Source organism: Pecten maximus, chromosome 7, assembly GCF_902652985.1.
Source record: "Pecten maximus chromosome 7, xPecMax1.1, whole genome shotgun sequence".
NCBI classification, from domain to species: Eukaryota; Metazoa; Mollusca; class Bivalvia; order Pectinida; family Pectinidae; genus Pecten; species Pecten maximus.
Genome location: NC_047021.1, coordinates 31,175,060 through 31,193,839, shown reverse-complemented (window position 1 = coordinate 31,193,839; position 18,780 = coordinate 31,175,060). Strand labels below are relative to the sequence as shown.

The 18,780-nt window shown below is 35.2% G+C and overlaps 1 protein-coding gene across 9 annotated transcripts in view; it reads right to left on the bottom strand.

Annotated features, from left to right (window-relative positions):
• The window catches only part of LOC117330562 (plexin-B-like), a 129,583-nt gene that overhangs the window by 37,311 nt on the left and 73,492 nt on the right, over window positions 1-18,780 (bottom strand). For 8 of the 9 annotated variants that reach the window (XM_033888964.1, XM_033888962.1, XM_033888963.1 and 5 more), the window contains 5 exons: window positions 5,369-6,706; window positions 3,401-3,598; window positions 3,038-3,181; window positions 2,542-2,642; window positions 2,258-2,381 (listed from right to left, as the gene is read on the bottom strand). In XM_033888964.1, the coding sequence (XP_033744855.1) occupies window positions 2,258-2,381; window positions 2,542-2,642; window positions 3,038-3,181; window positions 3,401-3,598; window positions 5,369-6,559 (1,758 nt within the window). In that variant the 5' untranslated portion in view covers window positions 6,560-6,706. Of the gene's footprint in view, window positions 1-2,257; window positions 2,382-2,541; window positions 2,643-3,037; window positions 3,182-3,400; window positions 3,599-5,368; window positions 6,707-16,049; window positions 16,590-18,780 lie in introns of those variants that run through there. The other variant, XM_033888965.1, reaches the window with a different exon arrangement.

The following is an 18,780-nucleotide window of genomic DNA, read 5'->3' as shown; positions in this document are numbered from 1 at the left end:
GCACTGAGGAGAACATAGTTTTCAACTTCTGATTCTCATTTTCCCAAAAATACTACAAATACTGTATTTTTATTTAAAACTTTCCTTTGTGATAGTCTAAAATTTTCCAATATTTTTTTTTCTCTTGTATTTTTGTTTTAATTTCTCTTGGATTTTCTTGTCACTTATTTTTTTTTTTTTTTTAATTTTTTTCTTTATCAAGAAAACATTTTATAGCTAGAGATTTTGGTCTGCTACACAAAATCAAGGACTTTTTCTTGTGATCAAAAACCTGGACTAGACACACAATGATACAGAAAATTAAGTTAGAATTAAAAAAGAAATTAGAAACAGTTTATGGCAAAAAGATTACCTAGTGTTTCAAAATTCTGATGTCTGATCTTATTTTCATTTATTTTTTTATTTTCAGAAAAATCATGGACCGTTTTAAAACCAGAATCTTAACTGGGCTGTTATCCAACATTAGCAACATGAAATGAAACGCATCTAAAGCTTTTTCATAATTTGATTATAACGAACCCATCAACAAATGAACTTGTATACACCCCAGCGGAGTCCCACAGGTTGTCACTGTTGAGAACCTCATCAATTAATTACAATATCCTGTAATTGATAATATCGTTAGCACGGGTGTACAAAAACATCTGCACAGTGCAATTCACTTGATACGTTTCGTGACAGAGAAGGTCCCTAAAGGTAGAAATACAGTTCAGGCATACTCCGTAACAAAAGCATTTTTAATATTATCAAGAAAAAATCACAGCAGTAAATTGTGATTATATTTCTGTACTGAAATAAAGATTTTATATCACGATGCTAAATATTGATATTTCTAAACAGCTAATGCATATTTATGATTCTAAACAGGCAATCTCAACAATATTCAAAGGCATCAAATATAATAAGTGGTATACACTAGACTTATTCCACTTTGCAGTTCACTAGATCTAGTTTTATCTGTTTACATTAAAGTAATGACTTGTTTGAGTACAAATTACCAATCTATCATTTTTTCAGACATGTTAAAAAAAAAATTTTTAAAAACTTTTTTTCTTGATGGTGATTATTTTGAATTCCATAGTGTTCCTATTTTTGTAAAAAAAAATCATAATTAACGAATTATTTCTGATTAAAATTTTAATTTAATAATGTACTGTCATCACCTTAATGAAATTGACGACAACTGAGTCCAGGCTTCAGTTGTATAAGGTTTTGTCAGCTTAGCTGTATATTTTGATTATCAATCTTTTTTGTATACATATGTATATCATCTTGAACCAATGACTCCACAGGAACAAGCAGAATTTTTTCACTTTTTATTTGATTAAAGTTGAAAATTTAAATGATTAAAATAATGTTAAACTTCAAGCTGACAAAATCTTACAATACCAACTAGTCACATGCTATACAAATCCAAAATGGCTGGTACACAAAAGTTCGCACACAATGAGAGAAATCTCTTGCATGCACGTTACCATGCAGAATGTAATAGATCATCCCATCATCCCCGCCCCGGTGCCCCTTACACTGACTAAAGTACAAATGATTTTTTTTTAATTTCTAAAATATCTTAATCTCTCTGGTGTTGATGCAAAATTTGTTTTTGTTTACACGATTTTACATTCTTCCAATTCAAAACAGACCAGACTCAAAACAAACCTTTTTAAATAGATGGTTTGTTTTCAGAAGGATAAAGTTTCCGCAGGTCATGTTAAATATTCTAGGCTTGTACAGAAATAGTTTCAGATTAGAATTTAATCTTGGGAGATGGCAGTGATACGGTGGGATTACAGAAAGATTTGTCTGTCTGCATTCTGAGCTGTACATTAAAATCAGTCTTCTGGGCGGACATATATACTAGATGTGAAATCACACACCACACAATACCAGCAATGATCCAACTCCATCAGAAATATTTCTCTACTGAATATAGTGAAACCCTACCTAAATATTAATTTTCACATTTTTCAAGTGTTATATGAATTATGTTACTAAATTTAGATATAGCTGCTACACACAAAGTTTTTTTTTAGGAATTTATTACCAGTATGTAATAAATATATATCTTATATCGCCTTTGACCCCAAAACAACAAAGATACAAAAAAGCTTCAAAACTTAAAAAAAAAAAACACAAACACACTGCCGTATACTACACTTGAAACAAAGTTTAAAGGCAATACAATATGAAAGGTCATGGGTCATGACCTTATACAATCTATTAGGTCAAAGGTCATAACCCGATTACAGTGCCATACCTTGATGACTACGGAGGCTGAGGCACTGGGAGGAGAAATGTCCATAATAGTGATGCAGTTTCCAACTTGACCGTTTGCCCATCGGTCAACATCGTGGTTAGAACAGGCGCCTCTGACAGTACATCTGGAAAAACAGTACAAATTGATGACATTGAGAATATCTTATAAGAATATCACCTGAAATGACAGTCATTTATAAAACCATATAATTCATTAGATATTGTTTTGTTTGTTTCAAGAGTATAAATATACTACTGTATCTTTAAGGTCTGGACCTGACTTACCTGTTTTCCAGGGTACACCAGCCACAGTAGGGATCCTGGCTCGACAGACATTCATGACAACTGGAGTGGCGCTGACAATTTTCCACACGCAGTTTGGCAACCTGCAGATGGGCAGATATAATATAATAATATTAATATATGGAAAGTACATTACTTTCTTCAAAAGTAAACAACTATTGACAATCTTATTTTGGTATAAAGAAATGAATACCTTTCTGCCGTTTCACCGTTCTGCTATTAAAAGTTTGGCATTGTAATGAGGTTGATGCTTTATTGAAAGGCATAAAGAAACGACCTTGATATATGCTGACATTATCAAACAATTGGTGTGTATAATGTAGAGGTTCTAATTAACTTGTTTGCCTGCTGAATGTATAACTAGGGTCATTTGTTACATGTAGTAGCTGGTGGCTACCACTCTACACAACATATAGGACGGCAATCGAGAATAGTGTTAGGCTAAACCAGGTAAGATAAAGTGTATACAGAAACATACCACTTTATCACTCATAGCAAAGAGGTACTGATTGGTAGGGTCAAGCTGCATGTCCTTGTTGATAGAACTACGAGGGTCAATGGTCAAGTCTGTCTGCAGATTCTGGTCGTATTCTGTGGCACTCAAGTTGGAGTTGATGACAATCTGTAGGCGTTATCAAAATATCAGATACAGGATCACGCGTAATAATGTTAATGTTAACGGTAATTACTCAAAGACTGAAATTTTTAACTTTTGATGGGGTATTAGCAAAAGAATTGAGTTTAGATGACTGGCAAGATTATTTTCATTTTTTATCTTTCATTTCTGTTGTTTTATTCATATTTTCATCATTCTTTACAGTTTACATCAATTGTTTTTTACCTTTTTGATGTTCCCATAGTTTGTTCCAAGGAAAGCGACAGTAAAATCTGTTGTGGTTGACAGGGCGATGGATGTCAAGGTCGTATTTTTGTATACAAGGACAGGTTGAGCCTCTACTGGTAAGATGCCGGCTATTCGGGTGAATTTCTGTGACATGACTGTGAAACACAGCAATGACTCATCACTTTCCATCATGTCCTAGGAAAAACAAGGGCAGACAACTTTTAGTAACATCCTGTCTCACAAAATATATATGGTGAAACATATAGACAAAAGTGGAGAATATAAGGTCACTTTTCTAGCTCAGACTAGTGGGAATTTCCCTTTAACTTAGTAGTAGGGTGTGGAGAGTATTAGGTCAATTTAATAGCTCAAACTAGTGGGAATTTCCCTTTAACTTAGTGGTAGGGTATCCACTCAGAAAGCGAGAGGCCACTAGTTTGAGGCCCAGACTGAGAAGGACATTTTTTCATCACGCCTTCCAATTACAGAGTTGGTATCATTGACCACTCCTAGTGAAAGCTATAGGAGATTAATAGGCTTTCTTGGAGCAACAGAACCTGGTATCTTTGGAGATGACGACTTAGGAAGGAGGTCTGTAGTGTAAAAGTGGAGAGTAAATATCACCTTACTAGCTCCGGCTAGAGGGAATTTCCCTTTAGCCTAGTGGTAGGATGTGGAGAGTATAGATCACCTTATATGACCATAAGCGATCTAAATTTTCAAATGTTTAGCCCAGTCCATTTCCACTACACATAAAAGAGGTCTGTCAATTTTACTCAATATTTATACCATCCCTACCGCATCTTCTGTACCCACAAGATAACTCTTTGCTAGCTCTGGGTTGACCCCATTGGGTCATGGCCAAGCTAAAGAGAAGTTGTCTCTAGCAGAGCGGTATATTGCGGCCAGTATTTACCAGGGTTTCTTGGGTAAATCATGGCACTTGGCGAGTGTGGATTAGGTAAATTTTGTGTGGAGGAGTCAATCAAGAAACCTGTTACATGTGATGTTTTCATGAAGACCCCGTCTCTGCATGTTGGTATGTAATAGGGTGAGCTGTCATGTTGTTATGTAATAGGGTGAGCTGTTATGTTGGTATGTAATAGGGTGAGCTGTCATGTTGTTATGTAATAGGGTGAGCTGTTATGTTGGAGATGAGGTTAAATCATGTTTACAGAATGTCAGGAGTTGTCTTTCTTGGACTACATTTGGAGCTGTAGTTTAAATGATTACGATCATCTAGTTTCTTGCTGGAGGGAATTTCTCTTTAGCTTAATCTGCAGAACAGTAGATGGGGAAATTGAGGGAATTTATCTTAAACTCAATTTGTGGAATACTATATGAAGAAATTGAGGGAATTTCTCTTTAGCTCAATCTGCAGAACAGTGGATGGGGAAATTGAGGAAATTTCTCTTAAGTTCAAATTGTTGAACATTAGATGGAGAAATTGAGGGAATTTCTCGTTAGGTCATTCTGCTGAACAGTAGATTGGGGTATGTAAATGTACAATGTACAGTTGTCCCCAGTGTACTGCCTTTGATAAATCTTAAACAGACCACAGGAGTAGCGGGAAGTGACATAATGTTATCATTCGGAAATGTCACATTCCACTATGATAGAATCTGAGCCTAAGAAATGGGACAAAATGCACCTACATGTATGTCAGTGAGGTCAAAAATATAGGTCAATGTTCAGATATTAAAGTTGATGACTTTTCAACTTGTAGCTTCATTGTGATGAAGTGAGATTCAACATGACAGCCTCCATCTTATTTCTATTGACACAATTTTGTGGACTGAGTTCTTTCCCAAAAACACAAAAAAACCCAGACAACAGTGAACCCAATATTAAGTCACATCTTAAATGGTTGACAAACATTGCTAACTGACCTAATAGGTTTTAACTGGGGAATAATTCTGATATTTATGGTCAACATATGATTATACATGTATCATTTGTACTTACAACTAATTTACATTCAGATCCACTCTCTATGTATTTGTTTCCGTTTGCCGATGAGTTCCCTGTTCTGCACAGCCTCACATTGGCGACAACTTTCCTGCGAACCTCTCCCATCCCGAACAGACACACAGCAGAGTTCCTCTCAGCGTCATCTGTAAACGTAGCAACTAGAACCTCCTCTGCGCCAGGCTGGAGCATCATGGACTTCTGAAGAATTTTTGCTGGCTGGATCACACGAGCAGACGTCACTTTGTTGAACACTTTGCCTCTCTCTGTTTTACATACTAAAGGTAAATCCACATAAGAAGTGAGCCATTGGTCCTGTTGACACAAATGGATAAGTTTCGTGATTGTATTCGGACTGTCTTTATTTTGTGATGGCTGTGTTGTCACGAAGTAACTAAAATTTCCTGATGTAAATCCAGTAACGTAATTCACAAGAAATGTAGTACGTATACTCGCCTTGATCGAAACACTCGAGGCACGCGGCGTGATTGGTGAGGTGTCAATGTTGTTATAGCTGAAAATTTTGTCTCTTGGACTAAGTTTACGCGTACTTATGGCTGGAATGTTTTGTCGGATGAGGCGATTATTAGTACCAGTGTACGTGGAAGCAATGTACATGACGTCATTGCCGCTCATTCCAGGTGCTATATAGGCCACTGTTGAACCATTTTCAGTATCTGCCGCTATGGCATACACATCCTGTAAAGGGAGATCATTGGTCATACTGTCCAACTGACCGTAGTACTTTCTGCTTACATGAAGGTTATTGGAGAATCTAGTTTCACAGGCTCCTTGGAAAACACTACCGCATGTAATGAGGATGGGGCGCTCTCCTTTTGGCTCGTGGATAAGAAGCACTTTGTTGACATTGTCACGCAGGGATTTTTTATGCATGCACCGATCCCTGGATGGAGGCAGGTCACAGAGGGCACTATCATTCTGTGGACCTGTTGACACATTAGCCAAAACAGTCAAACTGAAGCTCAGTTTAAATATCCCGTTGACAGCGCCAATATATAAGAGATTTTTATGTATCACCATATGATTGAGAAATGGTGTAGTTCTACTTCCTGACAGAGGCAAAAGATTTGCCTCCTGTTTTGAGTATACATTTTCTCCGTGTAGTAACTTGGCGCCTAGCAACACAAGGCTACACACCCATATCATCAAGATACATTTTCTCTCCATGCTCCCGAATGGTCAATCTCACAGTCCACTCTCATGCGTCAATTCTGTCCTAGTCAGCTACGTTAAGTCATTCTGAGTCCTGTTAACACTTGTTCCTGGTCCCTCAAAGTCTTATACATCTTTGTTCTTTCCCTTAAGTTCCTCCATCTGAAAAACAAAATACACAATTTTGAATATTCCAGATAAAATTAAATGAAGTGACATTTTTTTCAATGATGAATAGAGCATTGCTGTAATCACTCCAAAAGTACTTAAAACTTAAACATAAACCAGTTTTTAAACTGAAGATATAAATTGATAAACAGATTTTAAAGATATAAAATTAATTTAGCATACTTCTAGTATTAGTGATATAAACCCAACATTTATTGTTCTATAATTGTTCTTTAATAGGTAAACAGAGTTTGATCATTATCTTATGAAAACAAATATTTGCAAAATGTCCAAAAATACTTTTGAAATGTGAAAAGATACTTGGATTATGCAGTTTGATTAAGAGCTTGATGACAAAATGAAATACAACTATCTTGAAGTGAAGTAAAATTTTTAAAAAGTTCTAGGGATATTACACTACAGTACTTGAGAGCGGCAGTCGGCACACCCTAAAGTTTACATGCAAACTTCAACATCCGAGTTTATGGATGAAAATATTATACAACACCTTGCATCAGAGATTTGACATTTTTAATAGCACCAGTGTTATCCACTGGAAGCATGACTAACACTACACAAGGCATTCTACCAGGTGTTATAACGAGCACACCTGTCCGATCCTTAAAACCTTCTCACAAACATCATTAACCCGCACACACACCTGACTTCCATCTAAATAGAGAAATATCAACACAAGTTCAATGGTGTCTTTCATATGATAAACATTTGGGAAAAAATAAACAAGTAGTGGAATATATTTTGAATTTTAGTAACATGTTATTAATACCCCTCATATCTTCATGCTCGACAAGTATAAATCTGTATCGCGTGTGACAAGAATCAAAATTGTGGATAAAATTCAGCTCACATGTGACAACACACTGCTGTATTTAAAACCTACTTGTGCACACGCGATCTTCCATACACTGCTAGTATTTGAATTGCACCTAGCTAAACGCGATTTTCTACAGGTGCGTTCAAACATGATAAAAACGTAGAAAAGGTGTAATAACGAATGGCTGATAGCCCATTAGGCTATATTATAGTGAAGATGTCACGGACACCACGTATTGGTTGTACGAGAGAGAAGCCCTGCAGAGAGATAGAGAAATTAACTGGTTCGAGGTCGAGAATGAATGAATGAATGAAAAATACACTAGAGGCCTCCGTCAAGGTCAAGGTCACATGATCGCTGGGAAAAAGTTTAAAGTTTGACAACTACATTATCTGGTCTTAAATTACAAAAACATTTCATTCTTTAATTTAAACTTTCAAATAAAAACAAGAAGATGCAGAAGGTTGAAAAGCATAAGATTTGTAGAAATTTTATAAATTTTACTTACTTGTTCAAACTTTTTAAACAGTTTTAGGAAGTCGGAAAGCACTAGGGCCTGGTGTAAAAAGTCACTGAATCTGTTGTTATCTATCTGATATCAAGTTTGTCTCCCTGTAAAAAGTTTCTCACATCTATCTGTGACCTAAGTGAACACACACTGAAATAACCCCAGTGTTTACCCACATTTTAATCTCACACATGTTTACATAATTATACGAATGTCATTCCCTGTCGTGATAAAGACCTATATAATATGTTTAATGTGGGAGCGAGGAGAATCCATTTCATGGCTAGGTATACTGTATAATGAGTTACATAAATAATTCATAATTCATAAGATTATGAATGTCAAGTAATTTTTTTATATTCTGTTTCATAACATCATCTCAAATAACAACTTGATTAAACTGATCCTTTATAATCTGGACAGCTGTTTTAACCAACTAGGTACGACTGTGTACATTTCTATGTAACCCTGTATAATCTGGACACCTGTATAAACCAGACAACTTGGTCCCACTGTATACATTTCTATGTTACCATATATAATCTGGACACCTGTATAAACCGGACAACTAGGTCCCACTGTATACATTTCTGTGTAACCCTGTATAATCTGGACACCTGTATAAACCAGACAACTAGGTCCCTCTGTATACATTTCTATGTAACCCTGTATAATCTGGACACCTGTATAAACCAGACAACTAGGTCCCACTGCAATACATTTCTATGTAACCCTGTGTAACCTGAACAAATACATATATATATATATATTTCCACTAAGCCTGTCTGTATACAATCAACAAAAAAATTAACCCCTGAAAAAATTCATCTCAATAATAATTTGGAAGTGGAAGATTTAATTATGTTATACTTTTCAAATCTAGGTGTCTTTGTGACCAAGGCTAGAGTCAAACAACATTTTAAATCTGATTCATCCAACATGTGGGTGACGCCTTCCGAGGCCATTAACAATCCAATGGGATAATAGGATGTTACAATATCCTGTTTCCAAAACAAAGGACTTACAGTCATGCTAAAAATTGCTCAATATTCTAAAAATTCATTGGATTTGGATCAAAATTTAAAATAAAATGTATTAACCAACTGCTATCTCTCCATGAATCAAATCCTTCCGTTTTAATGACATCAGTCCTTCTTGTAAGCCCCCCCCCCCCCCCCCACCCCACCCCTTTTGCTGGCCTCAGGGCACATATATCCCTTCCATGGCCTCTTACCTACTCCATAATATGGTGAGTGCCCGGTTCCTGATGTTTAAAAGCAGATGATCAACTGCAGGTAGAATAAACAAATAATCACTGCAGAATCTGCACGTCTAGTATTTAGACAAAGCGGGTTATCAGTATACTGTTGTACCAGCTGTCCATGAAACACACACTTAAAACCGAGCAGGTTATATGATACACACTACTGTGACATCTTTACAGTGTGACATCTCTACTGTGACATTCTCTACTGTCACATCCCTACTGTCACATCTTTACTGTCAAATCTCTACTGTGACATATCTACTGTGACAATTATCTACTGTCACACATCCCTGTCACATCCCTACTGTCACATCTCTACTGTCACATCTTTACTGTCACATCTCTACTGTCACATCTTTACTGTCACATCTCTACAGTCACATCTTTACTGTCACATCTCTACAGTCACATCTCTACAGTCACATCTCTACAGTCACATCTCTACAGTCACATCTCTACTGTTACATCTTTACTGTATCTCTACAGTCATATCTTTACTGTCACATCTCTACAGTCACATCCTTACTGTCACATCTTTACTGTCACATCTTTACTGTCACATCTCTACAGTCACATCTCTACAGTCACATCTTTACTGTCACATCTTTACTGTCACATCTCTACAGTTACATCTTTACTGTATCTCTACAGTCACATCTTTACTGTCACATCTCTACTGTCACATCTTTACTGTCACATCTTTAGAGTCACATCTCTACAGTCACATCTCTACAGTCATATCTCTACAGTCACATCTCTACAGTCACATCTCTACAGTCACATCTCTACAGTCACATTTTTAGTCACATCTCTACAGTCACATCTCTACTGTCACATCTCTACTGTCACATCTCTACAGTCACATCTCTACAGTCACATCTCTACAGTCACATTTTTAGTCACATCTCTACAGTCACATCTTTACAGTCACATCTCTACTGTGACATATCTTTACAGTCACATCTTTAGTCACATCTCTACAGTCACATCTTTACTGTCACATCTCTATTGTCACATCTTTACTGTCACATCTCTATAGTCACATTTTTACTGTCACATCTCTACTGCCACATCTTTACTGTCACATCTTTACTGTTACATCTTTATTGTATCTTTACAGTCACATCTCTACAGTCACATCTTTACTGTCACATCTTTACTGTCATATCTCGTGACATCATCCTAAGTTCAACCACAAGTGCCGTTTCACCTATGTATTATATGTGATCAATTTCATGTAAACAACAAAGAGATTGAGATGATTGACGAACCCTATAATTATATGTGTACACAACAAACAGACATACCTTTGAATCAGAATAAAATCTGACCCAGGATGAGGTGGAGAGGACTAAGGTGTGTGTATGTGTTGGTGTTTTAGACACCCACATATAACACACAGTACCAAACATACTACAAATTGACATCAGGAAACAGAATCATACATTATACATCTGGTGATTCATTATTTGAAGATAGATTCAGTTAAGGTCTGTGAGTAGATAAAATTATTCATTTTGATTGAATATTAAATATATATATTCATCATAGGGGATTTCTGATGTTGTCCGTTATGGACAAGTGTCTACAATTTAGGAATGTCCGTTATGGACAGGTGTCTACAATTTAGGAATGTCCGTAATGGACAGGTGTCTACAATTTAGGAATGTCCGTAATGGACAGGTGTCTACAATTTAGGAATGTCCGTTATGGACAGGTGTCTACAATTTAGGAATGTCCGTAATGGACAGGTGTCTACAATTTAGGAATGTCCGTTATGGACAAGTGTCTACAATTTAGGAATGTCCGTAATGGACAGGTGTCTACAATTTAGGAATGTGCGTATGGACAGGTGTCTACAATTTAGGAATGTCCGTTATGGACAAGTGTCTACAATTTAGGAATGTCCGTTTTGGACAGGTGTCTTCAATTTAGGAACATCCGTTATGGACAGGTGTCTTCAATTTATGAATGTACAAGTTTTAGGGTATTAACTGATGGACAGGCAAATTAATAGACAGATGGATGCAGATAATTGTTTCAAACATTGTTATAGAAACATGAAGGATGAACAGACAGAGAGAGAGGATGAACAGACCGAGAGAGATAATATCGTTGACAGACAGACAAATTGAAAATGATATCAGCTGAAAATTATTTACGTAAAGAAAAGAGAAATAAAAAGATTGAAAGACAAGCAAACAGAAAGATGGGCAGACAGAAAAATAGACAGATTAAATAAAAGCATACAAATCCTTTCACAAAGAGCTGAAGTCCTCCGAGTATAAGGGCATGTAGACAGTAAAATAGTTAAATTCTCACCACACACAAAGGATATCCTGGACACCTAAAGAATTCTAAAAATCAGGCGAATGATGAGAAATCTTATACAGGTATTATGTGTATCGTCCAGCTGAGCAGGCGAGATTAATCCAAGGATGACTAAACCAGACTCTCGAAAAACAATTTCCTCAAAAACAACTTCCCACTGCCAGTCGAACCGACTAGGATTGCAATATCCATTTCATATGAACCTGTCAATTTCAGAATCATTCATGCATGGACATTTCAATCCAGCTGTGCATCTGTGTATGTTTTGTGAGCTTCCTTCCAAGTAGAGGATTGTGGTAGGAAATTGTCACACTGGCCGAGTTTCCTGTAAATGTCCTTTCTCGCTTGAACAACATATAATAGCTCGATTGTTTGAACATCTACATAGAGTGACATAAATATATACACAAATTTTAAAAATCTAAGTACCAAAATCCTGTTTTCTGATCCAGTTTTCGGATCACCAAATCAGATCCTGGATACCGAAGAACTCTGTGTTTTATTAATAGAACCCTATGGCAGTGTGTTTTGACATTTGCTAGGTTGATTTGATATCAATGAAATGCCATGTAACATTTTTCCGATTTTGTCGACCAGTGATGTTTTATTCATGTTGTAAAAGATTAAAAATTTCATTCAGAATCCTTAAAATATTCATCTGTGTGAATCGCTTCGTATACTAAGACAGATAAAAAGTTCAACCCTGAAAACATGTCCATGAGAAAATATGTTTTTGAAGTGAAGATTGACATTTGACACAAAATTTGTACCATCTCTGCAGTTCTTGCTGAAGTTATATTGTGACTCGTACACTTCAGTAAAAATATAACTACCATATAATATCCATGGCAAAATTATTTTATGGAAAAAATGTATTTCAGTTAAAAAATTAATAGCAGTGTGTAATACAGATCTAATTGAAGCAAGTTTTCTTTTGATATATCAAATCTTAAAGAACAAAGCAACTGTCAGAATTGAAACCATTGATTAAAAGTGTGGAAGACATTTTCATGAAACCTAAATTTTAATACAAAACTTTCCCTATTCATGTTTAATCAAATCTATTAATCTGATTTGTATCCTCTGTTAATTACCAAGTTTATACTTTAAAATACATACTTCATTTTACGTTTCTGAAACTTTGCCAACAGAAATTAAACAGATTTCTTAAGAATTGTTCTGTTTTTCTTTCCCCTTTGCACCACATGTCCAATTTGCCGATCTCTCTCAATATGCCAGTATGTCTTCTTCTAACATACAGACTGAAACCTGTTTGGAGGTTTCAGCCTAAAGCCGCAATTGTTCTCACAAATCTGTCATGAAAGGGTGTCTGCTGAGGATCAAATCAGCACCAACAAGAAAACCTTCTACCATGTTGATATCTACATGGTGAGAGACAGAGCAGAAAATCAACCGTGAAATGTGACAAAATATTTATGGACTAAAATACCATGCACCAAATGCCACTCTGCCAATATGCTTTCAAGCAAGAACAGAGAAGCTGAAAAAACATTGAACTTTGAACTGAAGCTTGTAAGACTGCAAACTACCATAAATGTTTGTATATTTTGTTATTTGCTTATTGTAATTAACAAAATAAGGATTATTTACATTCTGTAGAATTTTAGAAAAAGTTGTCAGTGTTCTGACCCGAAAATCTACACCTACAGATAAAATATAGCCATGTCTTCAACACTCCTATATATTATGACAGAATGAACTATCTAAGGAGATCAGAAACTTTAAAAGGAAAATCTTCTTAGTATTCAAACATTCTCCATATCTAATCTGGAAATGGTATCAGTAACACAATGAAAAAACCATGAAACGAAGACAGGTGTTCTGGTGAAAGATTACGGCAACATCTTCCTAAGCCTTGTTGGTTTTACGAATATAACCTTATCATGTTTTCTATTTTTATGTACTTTCTGCATTTCACTGTCGCCATTAATCCTTTACCTGATTTAGTGATCAGAAAACTACACATTTGGCTGTACATAGTTCAGATTACTCTAGAAAGTACTTATAAACACATCACAAATATCTACCGGCTATTTCAGACATTTGGAAACAGGTCATTCAGACAGCACATGTATTTTTTTGGCATTTTGTTTTTGTCTGTCTGGATTTTTCTTATCTGGGTAAACCAATCACTTTGAAGAATACATTGCAAGAATATAATGTCTCTACAGAAATGAGGATTCTGTCAATGGATATATTGTAAATGGTTGACACTAAGACTATTTTTAGGTCTATAATAGTGATGACCTTAGCTACGATCAGATAAATAGATACTTGTGATTGATATACATTATTTTTGTATGGCAGCTCGAGTTCTATCAATGATATAATCCAATATCCTGTATTGAACTTGAACTCTTAGTGGGTACATATAGTTTACATATTTAAATTTACTTATCTCAAAAGTCAATTTCGGAATTAAAATGGAGGAATAATTCAGTTCAGAAATCATTCAGTTTCCTTTTGAAGGACTTAACTCTAGGGCTTACAACAGTGAAATATGGTATTTGCAGCGATGAGAGTCCCTCTGATTGAGTATTGTGTACACTTCTGCATGTGGTGAGACCATTCCATATATATATACTATCTTTATATGACCTTAACTTTTACGAAGACCTAAAAACAGAACCAAACCATACTGGCATTAAAAATGTAACTACTACCAGTGCTGAAAACTCTGGCTGTAATCTTTAAATTTTAATTGATCTTTATAAAACCAGTCCCATATCAACTGAGTTCGATACATTTAGAATTACTCGCACCTTGGCCATTTGATGCAATACAGGAAAGTCCTGTTCATTTTTAATTCATTGGTTTCCCCCACTTTAAAGACTTGTCAATATTGAATAGAGATCCCACGATCCCGACAAGTCAATAAGCATTGATAGTTATTAAAATATGTAACAATGCAGTTTAAATAATTCAAAACAATATACCAGTGTTTCTCTGCGTAAGACCATGAAACGGCTCTAGTCGAGTAGACTCAATCAATATCACGGGCCCGGAATCGTTCAACAAGTCAATAATACATAAAAAGTATACAGCTACAGATGTACTTGTGTATATATATACTTGTTTTTTGCAAATAATTGTTTCCAATATGTGAGTCAATATAAATGTATATTTTAATTATTTAAAGGAACGGTGACACAATACGTGGAATAAAGTTCATCTTTAGACAAGAGTATTGATCTCACTCCGTAAACAGGTCCGATATATATATAACGTAACATGCAACTTCATTTATCTAAGCGTGTAAGCCTGTCTTCGTCATAATCTTATAAAGGACATTACCTTATAAACACCCTGTCCGTAAACATGATCGATACTTATATACACTCACCAAACAGTTATATGTCTTTGAAATTGGAAACTTGCCTAATGAGAATTTTTTTTTGCATCTTTTACAAAAAATCAGTTGAAGATGTGCTAGGGAGTAGAATACTAAAATTGTTTTACAATTCACCGAGCTTTATCCTCAAAGATGAGATTATCAAATGGTTACGTTGACATCAAGTCTGCCTATAGCATTACCAGGAATTACATTCAAATTCTGTTATATATTCTGTTATATAATTTCATTGACAAAATTATACTAAAAATCAAATTACTCTAATTTCGAATTTCATTAAACCAATGATAAGGATCGCGTAAAGTGATGTATTTTTAATTTTTTTCTGCTGTAGTTCAATGTTATAAAAGATCCCCGGGGACCTCCGGTGTAAATACACAATTTGTCATTAAGATCCTGTTTAGAACTTCAGACTGTTAATCATTGCAAGAACAACATTTTTTAGCAGGTTGAAGTGTCACAGAGCTTTCATCATAGTGACCTTGTGTATATCATTAATTAAGCTATATAACAAATCAATGAACACTATATATATTATAGGGCTTATTGAGGACAATGACTGATCTGTTATATCAGGGTTTATAACTGGATAAATACATTAAGGCCTGTCATTGAGAATAAAAAGTATTTACAGAAAATTACTCACTAATGTCTGCTTTGATCAAACATCAACAGAAAAATCTGTCTGAAAATTATGTGTAATTGATAAAAAAATTACCTAATTACAGTCTCAATATAATATAATAACATCACTAGATTAATGGGAGTGTAGATTACAAAGAATAAAACAAATCTATAGAAAATAATTACATGTTCTTTCTCTGTTGCCTGTACTCACCAACTCTGCCTGTTCCATGCCATAAAAACATCTCAAACCATACATATTAACAATGATCCAATTATTTCCTGACAAAGTCATCAAATGGATATCAAAGAGACAGGAGACAGATTCCCCATATGTTTGATTACAAAGCCAGTATATAATATATTTATCATACAGGTAAATATCAAAGACGATCTCACCTTGATCAAGTCCAACGCATTCCTAACTGTCCATTAGCGTACAAACTCCAAGTGGTTTAAATCACCATCCACACAGGTAAAAATGTATAATTCTATCATAAATCGGTATCATAAACATTGCTTTGACGAGGTCGTGTGCTGAATTAAATCATTTCGCCCTTAAGGTAGAGCATTAGTTCCCCTCTGTGTAGCTGACAAGTTGATACCTGGACCATCAACCGTTTGTCATCAATGTGCAACCGTACCTGTGACGACCATAAGTGGCTATATGATTCGTGTGACGTATCTGATTCTGCAGCTGTTTTTCCAGCCTGTTTACGGCGAAGCTTGTAATTACAGACGTACCTAAAGAGGTGTTACGGGTCAACATGAACACCTGTCCTCGTTACACAATGAGTCTGCCACAACAGTCGTACAATAAGCGTCAATCAGCCATGCTTTGTTGGGAACAACCCACAGATTATTTCAACACTTTCAATTTTAACAGACACACATATTATAGCTGAAAAATGGGCCAGCGAGATATTACAATCTCTTAAACAAACGTGTATTGTGATCTCTATAGAGTGTGTCGCTGTATGACAAGCCTATATATATATCACGACCTTCCGTGTACAAGCAGTATATATATTCGGGTCAGTCTAATAACCTGTGTAAACTTGACATCATTTGAAAAAACTGATTAAAAAATATCGAAAAAATGAAAATCCATTACACATATTGATTGGTTTGAAATAGGATAATTTTCACCTTGTCCTAATGTTGTTAGCCAATTTAATACATCCATATGATCAACCTATTTTGCCTTCAAGCAGATTTAATGTGAAGGATTTAACAAGGGCTAGATACATAATTCGTTCAATGCCGTGTTGATGATGTTTTATACTCGTACTAACAAAAAAAAATCAATACATCTTCCCCAAGGTTATAGAGTATTTATAATATAAACACACGGTGACATCTGCTAAACAGACAAACTTGATGATCCCCGCACAATAGACAACACCAAAATCATTATATCTTCTATAATTACGTGGTTCAATAAAGCTGGTATTATCAGTATTTACCGCCGTTACGCCTGGAGTCAATATCAGTATTTATACAGTACACTGCAGGACCAAACATCAAACTCAACTGTGATTAATTATAAAAAAATTGTGAAAAGTAAATTGTTTTCTACAAATTAAGCGAAACATTTGTAAACATATCTCCTTATTCACATGATACAGGTCAATAAGGATTGTTAAAAAAAAAAAACAAAAAAACTTTTATGATCTACTAGCTTTTAGGAGGAAACCTGATGGTATACAGAGCCCGCCCCGCTTAGATAAAAGCAAGGATATCAAAACTGAAGAATTATTTCTTCAACTGATATTTGAGTCACTCTTGTTTTTGGACCAAATTATAGTGAGTAAGGTGTTCAATTAATATACAAAAGGAATTTGGAGAATTGATCAGCAGAAAAATCATATGGGCGAGCATGTGACCCCATACCTGAACTTTTCTGGTTGGATCGGTGAATTAAACCCTATTAACGAGTTGGATATGGATACAAAAATTCCTTTTAAACAAACATTTGCTAGACCTGATTTTCAAAGCAACAATCATTTACTTTATCAAGATCATGCTTTACTTTTTGGTGTCTATTTTAGTAAGGTACTTTGGGAACACCCATTGTCATAATATATATTATACTGATGTGTGACGTCATGGTACTTTGATTAGGTGCCATGTCATCCGAAGGGATCTATATTTATTATAATTTTATCAGCTGTTCAATTGTGTAAAATCAGTCTAGTTCAGGTTTGTATTTATTCAGAGGTCTGATTCAAACAGAAGCTTGAAATTCAATAAATACCAATGATCTCAAGAGAGAATTGGAGTCTCTAAACAATATATCAACTTCAATAAAATATAAATTATTTATAACTTCTATGTTGATTACATACAACAGCAAAAGTCACAAAACTCATCATGTCGACTTTGTCAAATTGTCACTATGGCGACCTTTGATATCAAAATTAGGAAAATTCCCCACGCCATTTTGGTTGTGGCTGCAGTGAGGTGGATCAGTACCAAACTTTGAGATGAAGAATTTCTATATATGACTGCAATGTGTGATGAAATGGAACAACATCTATAAAAGGCAACGTTATTAAACATCAGACACAGAGAGTCGATCATCAGGGATGCTTTGAAAGATACCATTAGAAAATTACCAGGGTTAAATAGTTATGTATTTTATGGTATGTGCTGAATATGTCCCCCCTATTGTCATGAATACTGTGTCTCATATAGATCAGTGGTATTTGTATAGACAAAATAACACCCTGAGAATCGGAGATAATTTGAGTCTTTGTCAGGGGCAGTTAACCAATCATTTTGTTAAGTCGTATTTGACAGAAGTAAAGGATGAGATCCAATATTCTGTTTACGTTAGTTCTATTGGATTTCGTATTGTTACACCCGTAAAATGATAGTAATTTGATCCAAACATTACAACTGAAATACGTTTATACACACAATGCAGGAACATCATACAAAATTTCCTGTCCAACATGAATGTCCAGTATCGGATTCGCCTGCCCTCCCTACGGAAATTGTTCATTGTCAAATGAAAATAACTTTTTCCATCAACAAGCTTAGCTAAATGAAGTCAATGACATTTGCGTGCTGAAATTACAGCCAAATTTGTGTATACATTGCGGTTAGTGTCCTATAGCAGAGATCA